General features: G+C 44.0%; 1 protein-coding gene across 1 annotated transcript; it reads right to left on the bottom strand.

Moving 5' to 3' along the window:
• Positions 1 to 14,046: 14,046 nt before the first annotated feature.
• On the bottom strand, positions 14,047 to 14,904 carry LOC130135638 (uncharacterized). The gene is made up of 2 exons (XM_056305251.1): positions 14,518 to 14,904; positions 14,047 to 14,400 (listed from the first exon to the last, which is right to left on the bottom strand). The coding sequence occupies exons 1-2, from the start codon at positions 14,902 to 14,904 to the stop codon at positions 14,047 to 14,049; spliced, it is 741 nt and encodes a 246-aa protein (XP_056161226.1).
• Between the last annotated feature and the right edge of the window lie 457 nt (positions 14,905 to 15,361).

Below are 15,361 nucleotides of genomic sequence, written 5' to 3'. Positions count from 1 at the left end.
CAGGTTTTTCTTTTCTCGCACTTAGAATAGCTTGTCATTTCAATACTTTGTGTGTTTACTTTACGCATTCCCTTTTCAATACAAATTGTTTACTTCTTTCCTTTTCTAGACTAAAATAGGATTATTTTAGAACTTAAATGGAAAATACAAAAACAAAATGCATAATCATCTAGGGCACGTTTGGTAACCATTCTGTTCCCGAAAATAATTTCTACTCATAAATGATTTTTTTTATTATGTTCCTAGAAACAATTTCTAAGCATTTGAAAGCGTTTGGTAACGACCCAAAATTTTCATTCCTGGAATAGAAAAAGAACATAAATGCGTTTGGTAACTACACAAAATTTCTTTTTATTAATAATATTTTTAAATATTTTAATTTTTTTTCTTTCTTTTTTTTTTCTTCTTCTCCTTCTTGACCATGGTTGACGAGGGCATCGCGGCCCTCGCCCAGGCCTCGAGCAGCGAGGGCAGCCCTCGAGGCTCGTGGCCTGGACGAGGGCCGCGATGGCCTAGCCAACCCTGGCCTGTGGTTGGCCGCTGGTGACCCGACCATGGCCAAGAAGAAGAACAGGAAAGAAGAATAGGATTTTTTTTACTCAGAAATGATTTTTTTTATTCTGCTCCCAAAAACAATTTCTAAGCATTTGAAGGCGTTTAGTAACGACCCAAAATTTCCATTCCTGGAATAGAAAAAGAACAGAAATGTGTTTGGTAACTGTACAAAATTTCTTTTTATTAATAATATTTTAATTTTTTTTCTTTCTTTTTTCTTTCTTTTTTTCTTCTTCTCGTTCTTGGCCATGGCTGGAGAGGGCGTCGCGGCCCTTGCCTAGGCCCCAAAGCAACGAGGGCAGCCCTCGGTGGCCTTTTCCAGCCCTCACTCGAGCTGGCGAGGGCTGGCCTTAAGGCTCGCGACCTGGCCGAGGCCCGCGATGGCCTCGTCAGCCCTGGCCTGTGGCCAACCGCCTATCGCTAGCCACTCGGCCATGGCCAAGAAGAAGAACAAGAAAGAAGAATAGGAAAGAAGAAAAAGAAAAAAAATTCTTTTCTATTTCTCATTTGGTCCAAAATTGATTCTGGGAACAAATTTGTGCCCAGGAACAAAAAATTTACCAAACGGATTTATGTTCTTCTTTTGTTCCCCGGAATAAAAGAATAGAATCAGTTACTATTTGGCCAGTTACTAAACGCACCCCTAGTGGACTAAGACTTTGGCATGAAAAATGGAAAAAACAAATGCATGACAATCACATTAAGTTTCACGGTACCGAAAGAGCGTTAGTGGAAACATTAACGTAAGCTAGTTCCCAAACCCATGATCTCTGGTTTTTGTAGAAATCGAAACGAAACTCCCGCGTTTCGGTTGGGTGTCTAGCCGACCCCCGACCTAGGCTAGTGGCGACTCTTGTTTGCTAAAAAAGATAAAATCAATCCGCTGTCACGTGAGATATGGATTTAGGAAAAATCCACGTTCAAGATCATGAGAAACTCAACACCACTATTCCACTATTCTTGAACAACTTAGAGCCGGGCCTTCGTTGGACCTTATGGATGAACAAAAGATCAATGCTTCGGTAAGCCATCTTTTATGATGTGCCATTCAGACTGTTTCATGAACACTTACCTCTAAACTCGCTTCATCGAGTTAGGCCCTCGAAAGGGAGGTCGCGACAACAACCAAACATGTTTTATCGTTATTTGTATTTTTTTTATTTTCCTAAGAGCATCTGAATGTAGTATGGACTATAAGTGCTTCAAAATTGTAACATATGCAATTACACTGGGTGGCTGAATGGTCTTTTCCCCGTTTCTTCGGCATTAAAAGGGCAGCACCCTAGATGGCCCAAAAGAAAAGAAAAGAAAATCAAATCGCACCGAGTCCCTCCCTTCAAATATATTTAATTATCATATTCTACTGAAATCTTATATATTTCTCTTTTTTTATATATTAAAACAATATAACCATTGAAAAAACAATCGATAACAATTGAGAAGGGCCAAGAATAAAAATATAAAGTTCAGTTGCTCTTGAATATAAAATTATGCTGAAGTTTATAAGTTCACCTAAATTGAGAAATTGAGGAATCAAATCGATCCTATATGAAAATGATTTAACCCAAAAAAAAAGTGAACCAAAATTAAAACCCCTTAAATCCATACAAAATGATTTCAAAACAAACATCAAAGAAAATACTAATAGTAAATGAAATTGATTTGGCAAACAGTTATTGCTCAAAATAAGTCCACTTCATAGTAGTTAATAGGGTTGATAGCATGAAAAATCCCAAACTGATCTCTTATGACAAATTTATCCAAATCTAATTTTTTGACCATAAAAAACACCAAACTGATATATCTGTGATAGATTTACCCCAAATTAATTTTTTGACCACCAAAAATCCTAAACTGGTAAATTTGTCACTCCATTAAATTGGATTAATATCACGAACAATCACAAAATTGTACATCTGTGACAAAGGAGAGTAAAATCCCAAACTAGTACACCCGTCAACTGCCACGTATTATCCAACTAAAAAATTTGACGGTAAACTTTAACGGAAACTAACAAAGAGTAAAATTGTCACAGGTGTACTAGTTTGGGATTTTTCGTGATAAAAAAATTAGATTGTAGTAAATTTATCACAAGTGTACCGGTTTGGAAATTTTCGTGGTATTAACCATAGTTAATACTTTCGTGTTGATAGTCATTTACCACCCGTAAAACATGCTCCTTAGCACTCCGTCGATGTTCTTTTTCTACTCCCAACCCCTTTCCATAGACTTGGAGAAGGCAGCAAGTGTAATAAAAGCCTTTTTCTCGCCTGGAGCAAACTTTCATTTCGCTTCATTTTCCTTCTTTCTCTTTTTCTTTTTACCCTTTTGAGGAAGGAATTAGTTGGAATTTGGCTAATTCGACCTAGACGCTTTTCCTTCGTTATTTGCCCGCTCATAGCTATGCTAATCCAAAGGGAAGGAGGTTGGGGAGAGAACGTGGAGATCATGCAAATCGACGGAGATGGATTGCACTCGAGTCCCCATTCTACCTGACTCGTCGGCAGACTATGCTAGAAAAGCCGATCTTTGCATGCTTGACTGATGGATGGGAACGGTGACCTACGGGACATTACACCATTCTCATAAACTTCCATTTTTACAACAAAAGGCTTTAATTTCTGTTTTTCAAGTAAACTGATCAACCTCTCCAAGAGTTCAGGCCAACTCGGGGAATTTGGCAAGGGGATCCTCTTTCTCCTTATTTATTTATTATTGTGGCTTACGTGCTGTCTTCGCTTATAAAAAAAAGCACTTGGGGATGGTAGTGTGAAAGGAATCAAATTAAATAGGTTATGTCCAACGCTCTCGCATTTACTCTTCGCCAATGATGCAATATTCTTTCTAGATGGAACAGTGAAGGAATGCCAAAACTTGGGTAAGCTATTGAATCAGTATTGCTTCACATCGGGGCAAGCTATCAATCTAAACAAGTCAGGCATATTCTTCAGTAACAGTTGCCCCCAGCAACTAAATAGGAACACGGCAGCAGAATTAAGAGTCCCGATCATTGACAAGATGGGGAAATATCTTGGTTTTTCGTCGGATTGGGGACAGTCGAAAAAAGCGATGTTTTCCTGGGTCCTAGTGAGGGTGAATATGAAACTTGAGGGGTGGAAGGAAAAGCTAATGACGAAGGCGGGTAAGGAAATTCTTATTAAAACAGTAGTGCAAGCACTGCCGCAATATGCAATGTCCATATTCAAGATCCCTATCTCGATTTGCAAAGTGATTAAGAAAAAATTGCATCTTTCAAGTGGAATCAAAGTAATACAAAAGCCAGGGTTCACTAGAGGAGATGGGAGCTATTGAAAATCAGGAAAGATTTTGGGGGTTTGGGTTTTAAGGATCTTGTTGCTTTTAACAAAGCCATGCTAGGTAAGCAGGCGTGGAGACTTACACAAGCCCCTTCAGCCTTATGGGGTCAATTGATGAAAGGGATATACTTTCCAAGTGGGGAATTCTGGAATGCAAAAAAAGGGTCTAGGCCTTCTTGGGGTTGGCAAAGCCTACTGGCAGGTAGAGAATCCTTAAACCAAGAAGTCATGTGGTCAGTGGGAGATGGCACCAAGATTAAAATTAGAGAAGACAAGTGGTTGAATCAGGGACGAATTGGAGGCCCAACAAACCAAGGTGAACCTCAACTTGTGGCAGAGTTGATTAATCAGGATCAAAGCAATGAGACGTAGAGAAGCTGTCAATCTTTTTTGAAGAGAACCTAGTGCACGAAATTCTCCTTACTCCACTTAGCTCTATCATGGGGACTGATAAGCAAATTTGGACTGGGAATAAATCGGGACTTTACTCGGTCAAAAGTGAATACAACAGAATCTATACGGTAGACACCCATAGCAACAAAAACTAGGCCTCCACATCATACCAGCCTCCCAAAACTCTATGGAACATGATATGGCATCTCCGTACCCACCTAAAGATCAAGTTTTTTATATGGAGATTATGTAGCAATGCACTTCCTACAAAGGAAAACCTACACAGGAGGAAAATGATACCTGCCCTGATGTGCCCCATATGTCATCGAGCGCCGGAAACCCTGGAGCATCTCTTCATCCTGTGCGACTGGACAAAAGCCATATGGTCAGATCCAAAACTAAAAATTGATTCCTTCCCTCGGCATTTAACTAGAATCGACAAGTGGATACTAGATAGTCTCACCGAAGGCAATGACCAACCATCGAAAGAGTTGCTCCCGGGGACCCTTTGGTTTATTTGGAAAGAGAGAAACATGCTGGTCTTCCAAGGCCGACCACCAAGTCCAAGCGAAATCATAGAATCAGCAATTGTAGAGAACAAACTATTCAAAAGATGGAACCCAGAAGAAAGAAATCGAAGAAAAGAGGATATCGAGTCACTTGAGTGATGGGTTCCACCTAAGAAGGGAGTTCTAAAATACAACGTGAATAGCTCATGGTCTGTTGACTCACTTGAGGGATCCATAGCCGGAATTTGCAGGAACTCCGATGGCGTTGTCACCGATGGCTTTGCCATGAACGCCCACGCCTCTTCAGCCCTTGTGATCGAAACCCTAGCCCTTCGTGAGGTTTTGTCGAGGCTGGTGGAAACATAGAAACTAAAGTCTTTAGTTGATCTGTGCGTAAAGTGGAATTAGTTACAGATAGCTTATCGGCTGTTGAGTGCTTATTAGGCCAAGTCCAAAACCCATGGACAGTGCAGACGATTATTAAAGACTACAAATCTAGTTTGGCACAACTTAACGGAGTCTCGGTTAAGTATGAGCCCCGTGAAGATAATTTGACTGTGAATTGAGTTGTCAAAGCTCACCGGAGAAATTTACTTCCCATCAATTGGCTGTCTAAGCCCCCCCGCCCATTATGGGTTTTATTATGTACTGATTCTGAACCTTGTAGCGCTTCTTCTGTGATTTAGTAATTAAAGCTACCTCTTTGACCAAAAAAAAAAAGTAAACTGATCTGTGCTCAGTTCAATCTGATCTGCAGGTGGTCATTAGCTCTGATAGCTTATCAGTTGTTTCTTATGTTCTGGGCTGGGCCGAAAGTCCTTGGCTCATTCGATCTATTGTGATGGATTGCCAACAAATTCTGGCCCGACGAACTGATGCCTCCGTAGCCCATTGTTCCCGAAATGCAAATCAAGCCACGGACTGGGTGGCGAAGGCTCATTGGAATGACTCTCTTAATCCGAATGGGCTAACTAAAACCCCCCACTCATTTTGGTCGCTATTATGTTATGATTTCAGACAATCTTGCTCTTTAAATCTTTCTTCGTAGTGAAAGTATGAGTTTTTTGACCGAAAAAACAAAGTAAACACACAACCGTGCTGCTCAACATTAAATTTCTCTCTTTCAGTACGTGGTCATGAGCCATTTTTTTTTTGTAACCAAAGTCTTGCAACACTTCAGATATTCTAAAAACAGACTTTAAGAGGTTGATCCATATCTCAAAGCATATATACGTGATTGAAGGCGAAGGTGAGAGGTTAAAATTACAAACTAAAGTGCATGGGAAGCAACCTTTCCATTAATACAGGAACATAGAAGAATGGTATTGTTAAAATCATAATTAAGTACAAATACTGCTTATTGTTTATTTCGTATTGATCATGTCCACTAGGTAGTGTGAAAATCACTTATCTAGTCTCCTCTTTTCAATATGTATCATCTACGTATACTCCAGGGGTTCTAATGTCTCTTTCCTCTTGTTCATTAGCCGCCAAAGAGAAAGATTAAATTTCAAAATTCAAGAAAATGATACAAAACAATTTCAACCACCATTTTTCTTTTTTGTTTCAAGAAGCTCTTTGAGAATCTGTCTAAACCTCAAGCATCAAGAACTTCACTTGCCCCTTCTTAAATTTCTCTCTCTGCTCTTTTATTACACCGACTGTTTCCAACCACAAAATCATAAACCCTTTAATATTCACTCTCTCTCTCCCCACTCTTCATCAAGAAGCTAATTTCATCAATTTTGGAATTTTATTTATGTGGCAATGCTCATATAGAGATGCAACAAACGAAATGCTGAGATTGTGTATCATTACAGGGGAGACCAGCGAAAAATGGTTTGCATCTCCCAAAGCATTCCCACGCCATTCTTTCCGACAACTCTGAAAAAATCTTGTCCCTATCCCCTTTGAACGGCATAATGGCATAATGGGTGGGCCGCCCAAGATGGGCCAAACCCAACTCACGAACCACAAGGCCCACAAGGTAGTTATTTGCATTTTACTATAAATAGTTAACTCCCTTTAGAAAACGAACGTAATTTTTCATATGCGCAATAAGACATCTCTTCGAAAGAACGTCTTTTCTGGTTTTCCTTCGAAATGCAAGTGGGTACGAAAAACAATTGAAGATCGCTCTCAAGTGTGCAAGTGGCATTTAATCTGTGGCAATACTGGGTATGTTCGTTATGTGATATGCCTGTACGATCAGTGATACAAGTTGATAATTATTAACAACTTGTATCACGTTTTCCGCGTTGTTCGAATGCGTTTCGAATATATTGATCGAGAATTGAATTTTCCCGACACCCTTCATTTCTCCAAATCCCATCCATCCTCCTCTCTGTTCGACCTAGATTCGAGAACATCATCCTCGAATGATCAACCCAATAGCACCACAATGCTGGCAAAGTGATCAAAATTGGATTTATTCTCGAATTCAGTTATTCATCGAAGATCCACACAATTGACTCTCTACCGAAATTGCCAAGCATTTTTTTTTTCTCTATGAAAGCTTGGATTGTTAAGATTTGATCACGATTTGAGAGAACAACAACCGAGAGCTCGAGAACAGAGAGCAGAGTGAAATATCTATCCAGCAAAATTCAATAAGCATTCATCATTCACCAACTATTCCCGCTCGTGCACAGAGTGAAACAAATAAGAAAAAGCAAGAGAATCCATTAGGCTCGCGGGGTGATCCTCTCAATTGAAGAAATTTCATCAATTACAATCATTGCCACCACTGTCAGTCGCTGGAGAGTCACCTCGTAGTCGCTTTCCACCGACCGACCAGTGAAGCTCCAATTGACTCTGTTTTTCGCATATTTAATTTGAAGTAATCTGATTCCGTTTCTTTTTCTTCACAGGCTCTAATCCTTTGTGGTAATGCTTCCAAGATTTCACTCCTTTGACTAATAACGATCAGTTTCTATTTCTCTACAAGGTATGTCTTCAACACTCTATTTTCGGTAGTTTTATATGCGAAACAGAGGTTGAGAACTCTAGCTGTCACGCCCCAGGCCCTAACGGGCTCGCGACACCCCTACGATGGTCGTATCGAACGCGACGTCCCAGGACTCGTCGCCGACCCAAACAAATCACCCCACGTCATACGCAAGCGGAAACGAAATTTTAAACAACCCAGACAGTAAACGATGAAAAAGGCATAGTACTTACGCCAACCAACAAATGCATTTCCATTGCATGGCATAACTTACAACATTCATAAATACACAATATCAACCCAGGTCACTGACTTCAAACCACATTCATCAAAAGGGGGTGGTGGTTGGTGAGCTTAACTCCTCTACAAAAGGGGCACTCAAAAGACGGGGTAACTTGACCCATCCTCGATCCCCGAGGTACTCTGGCGGCGTCTCCAAATCAATCACGGTTGCGGATTTGAAATGGTTTATATTGCAACGATGAGAATAAATCTCAATAAGCAGACAATCTAAACCCCACATAAGCCAATGCGTACCCAGACAAGTCTCAACATGCAATCTAACAGCCGACATATTAAAATTTGCATAAACGTACTTACCTCGCCTCAAATCACACGCCAACTCCGCATATTAATCAAATCACTATAATGCAATAATATTTCAATAACATATTACAATCACCCGAGCGCCATACACACGTGCATTCACCCAATTCAACCAAACACATTTCACATGCGCATTCATCCAACTAGCCACGACCCGCGTAAATACACCTCATGTCCTTTCTCACAGTCCGCGTCAACACACTTCAGGCCCATTCTCACAGCCCGCGTCAACACACCTCAGGCCCAACTTTCTCCAATGACCCGCGTAAACACGCCTCAGGTATAACCTGCCTTCCACGGCCCACGTAAACACGCCTCAGGCCATTCAGACAAGCGCATACGCCACATTATTCAATCAATTCAATGTCATTCACATATTCAAACAACACTCTAATATGCTCAATCGCCAACTGAACAAATCAATCCACATGGGCACTAAAACCACCACCATTCTATCAATTTAAGAATCGCGAACGCGCACTCGCGACAATAACAAACGGCAGTAACAACCAGCCCTCAAACCGCGATTAACATACGCGCAATGAGCACCAAATCAACCCACAATTCCAACAACACTTGATTGTAACAATGCTCACCATTCTAACACATTATAGCCCACATTCCGTTCAACAAACCCACCAACATCATCCCATCAAACTAACGATCAAGCCCGCCACAATCATTCGCCAAATCAGCCCCAAACGAGCCATATTCCAGCCATGATCAATCCACTAATCAGCCACCAAATCAGCTCTTAATCCGCACTAAATAATCCCTAAATGAGTCTAATAATACCCAAACTCCTAGAAGGAGTTTAGGGAGTCGCTTACCTCGGGCCTAAGCAAGAACGGCTAAGCGTGGAGGGCAGCAAGGTCGCCAGAACAGAGCAGCAACGGCGTCGGCACAGCCGCGACCTATCGGCGCTCGGCGGTTCACAGCGGTGACGGCAAGACGGCAGCTCGTGCGGGCTGGCGTCTCAGCTGGACTGGCAGGACAGCGATGGCAAGCTGTTGGGCAAGGACGGCGATAGCAGATAGGTGGCTCCGGCGAATGCACAGCGGCCCACGGCGGCGACGGTCGAAGCAGGGACAGAGAGAGAACAAAGGAAGGGGAGAGGAGTAGCTAGCCAGAACAAGGGAGCATCGGCGCCAGCGGCAGCAGGGGCAGCGACCAGGCGAAAAGGGGGAGCTGGGTGGTGGTGGCGAGCCGGTGAGGGCAGCGGCGGCCAGGACGGCAGCACGCTGCGGTGGCTAGCGAGACGAACAGAGGAGGGTCGAGGTGAATAGGGGAAGGGGAGTAGAGGCAGGGTGTTGCGGCGGAGATGGAGCGTCCGGCGGTGGCGCGGCGGGGCTACAGGCGCCTGGGCGAAGTTAGGCTGGCCGGCAGATGGCTAGGCAGCGCCGGCCCGCGGCGGACGGGGCGGTGAGCAAGCTGCTGCTCGCGCGGAGGGAAGGGGAGAACATCCAGGCTGGGGGGAAGTCAACTGGACGGACGGCGGTTCTGGCGGCGACGGATGACCGGACTGCGACGCATGGCGGTCAGGCGGACGGCGTGCGGCGGTCGGGCGTAGGAGAGCGGCGGCAAGCGGTGGAGGGGAGGAGAGGACGATCAGGCAGAGAGAGAGAGAGAAGGAGGGGGGAAAGGAGAAAGCGGGAAAGAGAGAAGGGAAGAGAGAGAAAGGGGAAAACATGTAGAGAGAGAAGGGACGTGAGCGTGAGGGGGGGAGGGGACGTAAATGGGGCAGAGGCGCGGCAGAGGAGAGAGAGAGAGAGAGAGAAAGTCAAATAAACACTCAAGTACAAATCTAACGGCCCACAAACGATCTCGCGATCTTGATCCAATGACCACGAAAAAATCCCAAATTATAAATTAAGAAAATGCCAAAAGACACTAAATATTTAAACCCAGAGGGAGGTGTATTGGTCGAAATCCGCACCCGGTCCAAATTTCACTTTTCACCAATTCCGGACAATATCGACGCTGGCCACAATAATATCGACACCATCCAATTAAATTCGTCACGAAACTCCGAGAAATTCGACACCAAAGTTCGGGCTATAAATAACGGCCAAATTCGATTTAGTGCGACTCTAGCGAAATCTCTAATTTAAAAATAACCCAAAAGTGATCAGTTCCGGGTGAGATTTTACTATAAGCATACTGACGAAATACACGCTTTATAAATCCCAAAAATGGTTCGAAATTCGGAATGTCACAACTCTTCCCCCCTTACAAAAAATTCCGTCCTCGAAATTTACAATCCAACCCAATTATTCGAATAAATGAGGGGTATTGATGTCGCATCAACTCTTCGCTTTCCTCTGCCGCACCTTCGGTTCCATGATGCTCCCAAATTACTTTGACCATCGGAAGTGTCTTGTTCCGTAACACCCATTCCATTCTGTCCTCAATCCTTACTGGCCTTTCCACGTACGACACTCTGTCGTCCACGTCTATTTCTTCATAATTCAGCACGTGGGTCGGATCCGGTTCGTATTTCCTTAACATAGACATGCGGAACACATTGTGAACTTTGGACAAATTCGGCGATAGTGCGAGACGATAGGCCAAAGTACCGATTCTTTCTAAGACCTCGAATGGACCCACGTACTTCAGGCTCAACTTCCCTTTCTTGCCAAACCGTGATAATCCTCTCATCGGCGATACTTTGAGGAAAACGTGGTCCCCTACTTGAAATTCCAAAAGCCTACATCTCCGGTCTGCATAATTCTTTTGGCGACTTTGAGCGGTCTTAAGCCTGTCCCGAATCACCTTGACTGTTTCGACTGACTGCTGAACTAACTCTGGACCCGTGATGCTCCTCTCACCAACTTCATCCCAACAAACCGGCATTCTGCAAGCTCTGCCATATAGCGCTTCAAATGGTGCCATTCTGATATTCTGCTGATAGCTATTATTGTAGGCAAACTCAACCAGATGTAACTGTTCCTCCCAACTATCCTTAAAATCCAATACATATGCTCATAGCATATCTTCCAAAGTCCGAATCGTCCTTTCAGACTAGCCATCCGTTTGGGGATGATAGGCCGTGCTAAACTGTAACTTCGTTCCTAATGCCGTACGAAGACTTTTCCAAAAAGCGGCAATAAACTTAGGTCACGATCTGAAGTAATCGTCACTAGCACTCCGTGAAGACGGACTATTTGTCGCACGTATATCTCGGCATACCTTTCCAAGGCGAAGTCCTTTCGCACCGGTAGAAAATGTGCTGACTTTGTCAATCGATCGACTACCACCCAAATTGAATCATGACCCCTCTAACTCCTCGGTAATCCCATTACAAAGTCCATCGTGACGTGTTCCCATTTCCACTCAGGGATTTCCAATGGCTGCAACATTCCACCCGGTTTGCAATGTTGCATCTTCACTTGTTGACATGTTAAACACTTGGCCACATGCTTGGCTACATCCACTTTCATGCCGTTCCACCAATAATGTTGTTGCAAGTTCTGATACATCTTTGTACTACCCGGGTGAATACTGTAATTGCTACAATGAACTTCTAACAAAATCTCCTCCTTCAGTTCTACATCACCTAGCACACATAACCATCCACGGAACTTCAGAATCCCATCCTTGGGTACCTGAAAGTCCGATTTCCTTTTTACGATATCCATTTTCATAATCTTCTGAATCTCCATGTCCATCGATTGAAAAGCCTTAATCTTAGTCTGGATTTCCGGTTCATTCCTCAATGCGGCAAGCAGACTTGAGACGTGACTCACTTTAAACTTAAACTCCGAATCCCGAACTCCCTCCAACAGAGTCCATTCCTTGACCATCATATACGCGATGCTCGATTTCCAGCTCAGTTCATCTGCTACTTTATTAGCTTTTTCAGGGTGATACAGAATATTGCAGTCATAGTCCTTGAAGAGTTCTATCCAATGCGCTGTCTCATGTTCAATTCCTTTTGGGAGAATAAGTACCTTAAACTTTGATGGTCCGTATAAATTTGAAATTTCTCCCCACACAAGTAGTGTCTCCAAATCTTGAGAGCGAAGATAATCACGGCTAATTCCAAGTCGTGAGTCAGATAATTCAGCTCATGTGGTCTCAATTGTCGCGATGCGTATGCCACTACTCTTCCGTGTTGCATTAGCATGCATCCCAATCCCCTTTGCGACGCGTCACTGTAGATCTCATATCTTTCTGGACCTGACGGGATTGTCAACACTAGCGCGATCATCAATCTCTGCTTTAACTCTTGGAAACTCCTCTCACACTTATCCGTCCATTCAAACCTTATCTCCTTCTTTAGTAACCGCGTCAATGGTGTCGCTAATGCCGAAAACCTTTCCACGAAGCGTCTGTAATAACCTGCTAGACCCAAGAAGCTCCGAACCTCAGTTACTGTTGTCGGCCTCGGCCAATTCGTGACGGCTTCGATTTTCGTCGGATCCACTGCAATTCCTTCCCCGAATACCACATGTCCTAAGAACGCCACTCGATGAAACCAGAATTCGCACTTACTGAACTTAGCGTAAAGTGCGTGTTCTCTTAAAGTCCGTAGAACCTTTTCCAAATGTAACTTATGTTCGGCGGAACTCTTTGAATATACCAAGATATCGTCTATGAACACGATTACAAACTGATCCAAAAATTCTTTGAATACCTTATTCATTAAATCCATAAAGGCAGCAGGGGCGTTAGTCAATCTGAACGGCATTACTGTAAACTCGTAATGCCCATACCTCGTCCTAAATGCCATTTTTGGTATATCCTCCTTCTTAATCCTCAGTTGGTGATAACCCGTCCTCAAGTCGATCTTAGAAAATATCGATGCTACTTGAAACTGATCAAACAGGTCGTCTATCCTTGGTAGTGGGTACTTATTCTTAATGGTCACTTGATTTAACTGTATGTAGTCAATGTACAACCTAAAAAACCCATCATTCTTTCTCACGAATAACACCGGCGCTCCCCATGGAGACACGCTCGGGCGAATAAAGCCCTTACCCAGTAACTCTTGCATCTAAACTTTCAATTCCTTTAACTCTGACAACGACATCCTATAGGGCGCTTTCGAGATTGGTTTCGTACCGGGGGCCAACTCAACCACAAACTCTACTTTTCTATCAGGTGGCAATCCCGGTAATTCCTGAGGAAAGACATCGGGGAAATTGCGCACCACGGCTATGTCTTCTAGCCTCGACTCTCCAGCCGTCCAATCAACTACAGTCGCCAGAAATCCTCGGCACCCTTCGTCTAACAGCTTAATCACCTCAAGGGATGAGATCCAAGGGATCGAGGTTCCTCCTCGGTTTCCCACAAACTTGAATCTAGGATGTCCAACCGGATTAAATTGGATCACCCTGTTACTATAGTCCATTATAGCTTTCTGTTTAACTAACCAGTTCATACCAACAATCACATCAAAGTCATACATAGCTAAAACTGCCAAATCTATCCTTTCTTCCCTATCACCAACCACTATCTTATAATCAGGGCATCCAAACGCAATCAGCACTTTATCATTCAATGGAGTAGTCACACACAGCATAACTTCAAGCGGTTTCGGCTCAACTCCAGACAATTTAACGAACTGCTTAGATATAAACGAATGCGACGTCCCCGGATCAAATAAAGCATATGCAGCATGATCACAGAGAGAGACCGTACCTGTGACCACGCCAGGTGCGTCCTCAGCTTCCCTCCTCGCCATTGCGTATACTTGTCCTTGGGCCGGCGGCCTATTCTAATTGGCCGGTTGGATAGCTCCAAATTGATTTCCATTCCGGGGCGGTGGCGGCGGTAGCGTAGACGACTTAGCCTGCCTATTGTTGGGGCAATTCCTGATCTGATGGCCCCTTCCGCCACATTTAAAACACGCTCTGTCCTTATTTGGGCAAGGTCCATTACCATGTCTCCCTCCACACAACCAGCATGGGGCATTTTGAACGCGATTCGACTTCCCTATATTCCTCCGAGCGGGAGGGACAAAGCGCTTATTTCCCGCCATGGGCCTTTTTCCAAAGTGGCGATCGTCCCTAGCCGAGGCATACCGCGATCCAGAGGCGACAGCCCGATCCATCAAATCATGCTCAATTGCCTAAGCCCGGTCGTAAATCTCATGATAACCCCTCAAATTCAGTGAGATCATCTGACTGCGGAGGTCCGGTTTCAGTCCATCTCGGAATCTCCTAGCTTTGTCCATTGGGTCCTCTACCATTCTTGGGGCAAACTTGGACAGTCTTGCAAACTCAGCTTCATACTGATCCACCGACATCTGACCCTGGCAAAGCCTCATAAATTCAGCCAACTTCTGCTCTCGGGCACTTTTCGAGAAATACTTGCTAATGAAGGTCTCGGTAAAAATAGTCCAAGTCGGAATAGTACCAGTGGGGAACACTTGACTTCTGGTGGCTCTCCACCAATGGCTTGCATTATCCTGAAGCTGGTAGACTGCCAGGGTTACTTTCTCTTCCTCAGTGCACCCAAGCACTTCGAAGGCTTTCTCTAGTTCTTCCACCCATCGAGGTGTAGCCTCAGTGTCGCCTCTCCCATCAAACCTCGTGGGCTTTAGCTTTAAAAACTGCTCAACCAGCTTAGACATTGGCCTATTTGCATTTACTTGGCCCGGAGCGGGATGCCCACCATTCCCGTTGTTTCCATTATTTCCATTGGCTCCGTTGGCGGCGGCAACAGTGGCCCTCGCAGCAGCAGCGATAGTAGCATTCCGCTCTTCAGTCTATCTACCCATTAAAATCCCGACTTCTTGTAGTGCCCTCAGAATTCCATCCACCCGGGGATCCTCCACAACTCCAGCTTGCAGGGCAACGCGACCTCGACCTCGACCTCGACCTCTTCCTCGGCTACTCATTCTCACAGGATCTCACACTCGCCTACCTGCTATAATTCCACTCAGGAATTAGAGACCTAGGCCAACTATACCAGTCTAAAGCCCTAGGCAGTGAATCACAACTACAATTCACCAAGTAGGCAACCAATCATAAACAACACTCAATCACAGCCAACAAGATTCATGCACTTATCTCAAGTCTTGACGCACC

The sequence above is a fragment of the Syzygium oleosum genome, unplaced genomic scaffold (genome assembly GCF_021117445.2).
Source record: "Syzygium oleosum isolate NSW1041296 unplaced genomic scaffold, Sole_v2.1 Sole_v2.36, whole genome shotgun sequence".
NCBI lineage: Eukaryota > Viridiplantae > Streptophyta > Magnoliopsida > Myrtales > Myrtaceae > Syzygium > Syzygium oleosum.
This window is presented reverse-complemented; position numbering and strand designations above follow the sequence as displayed.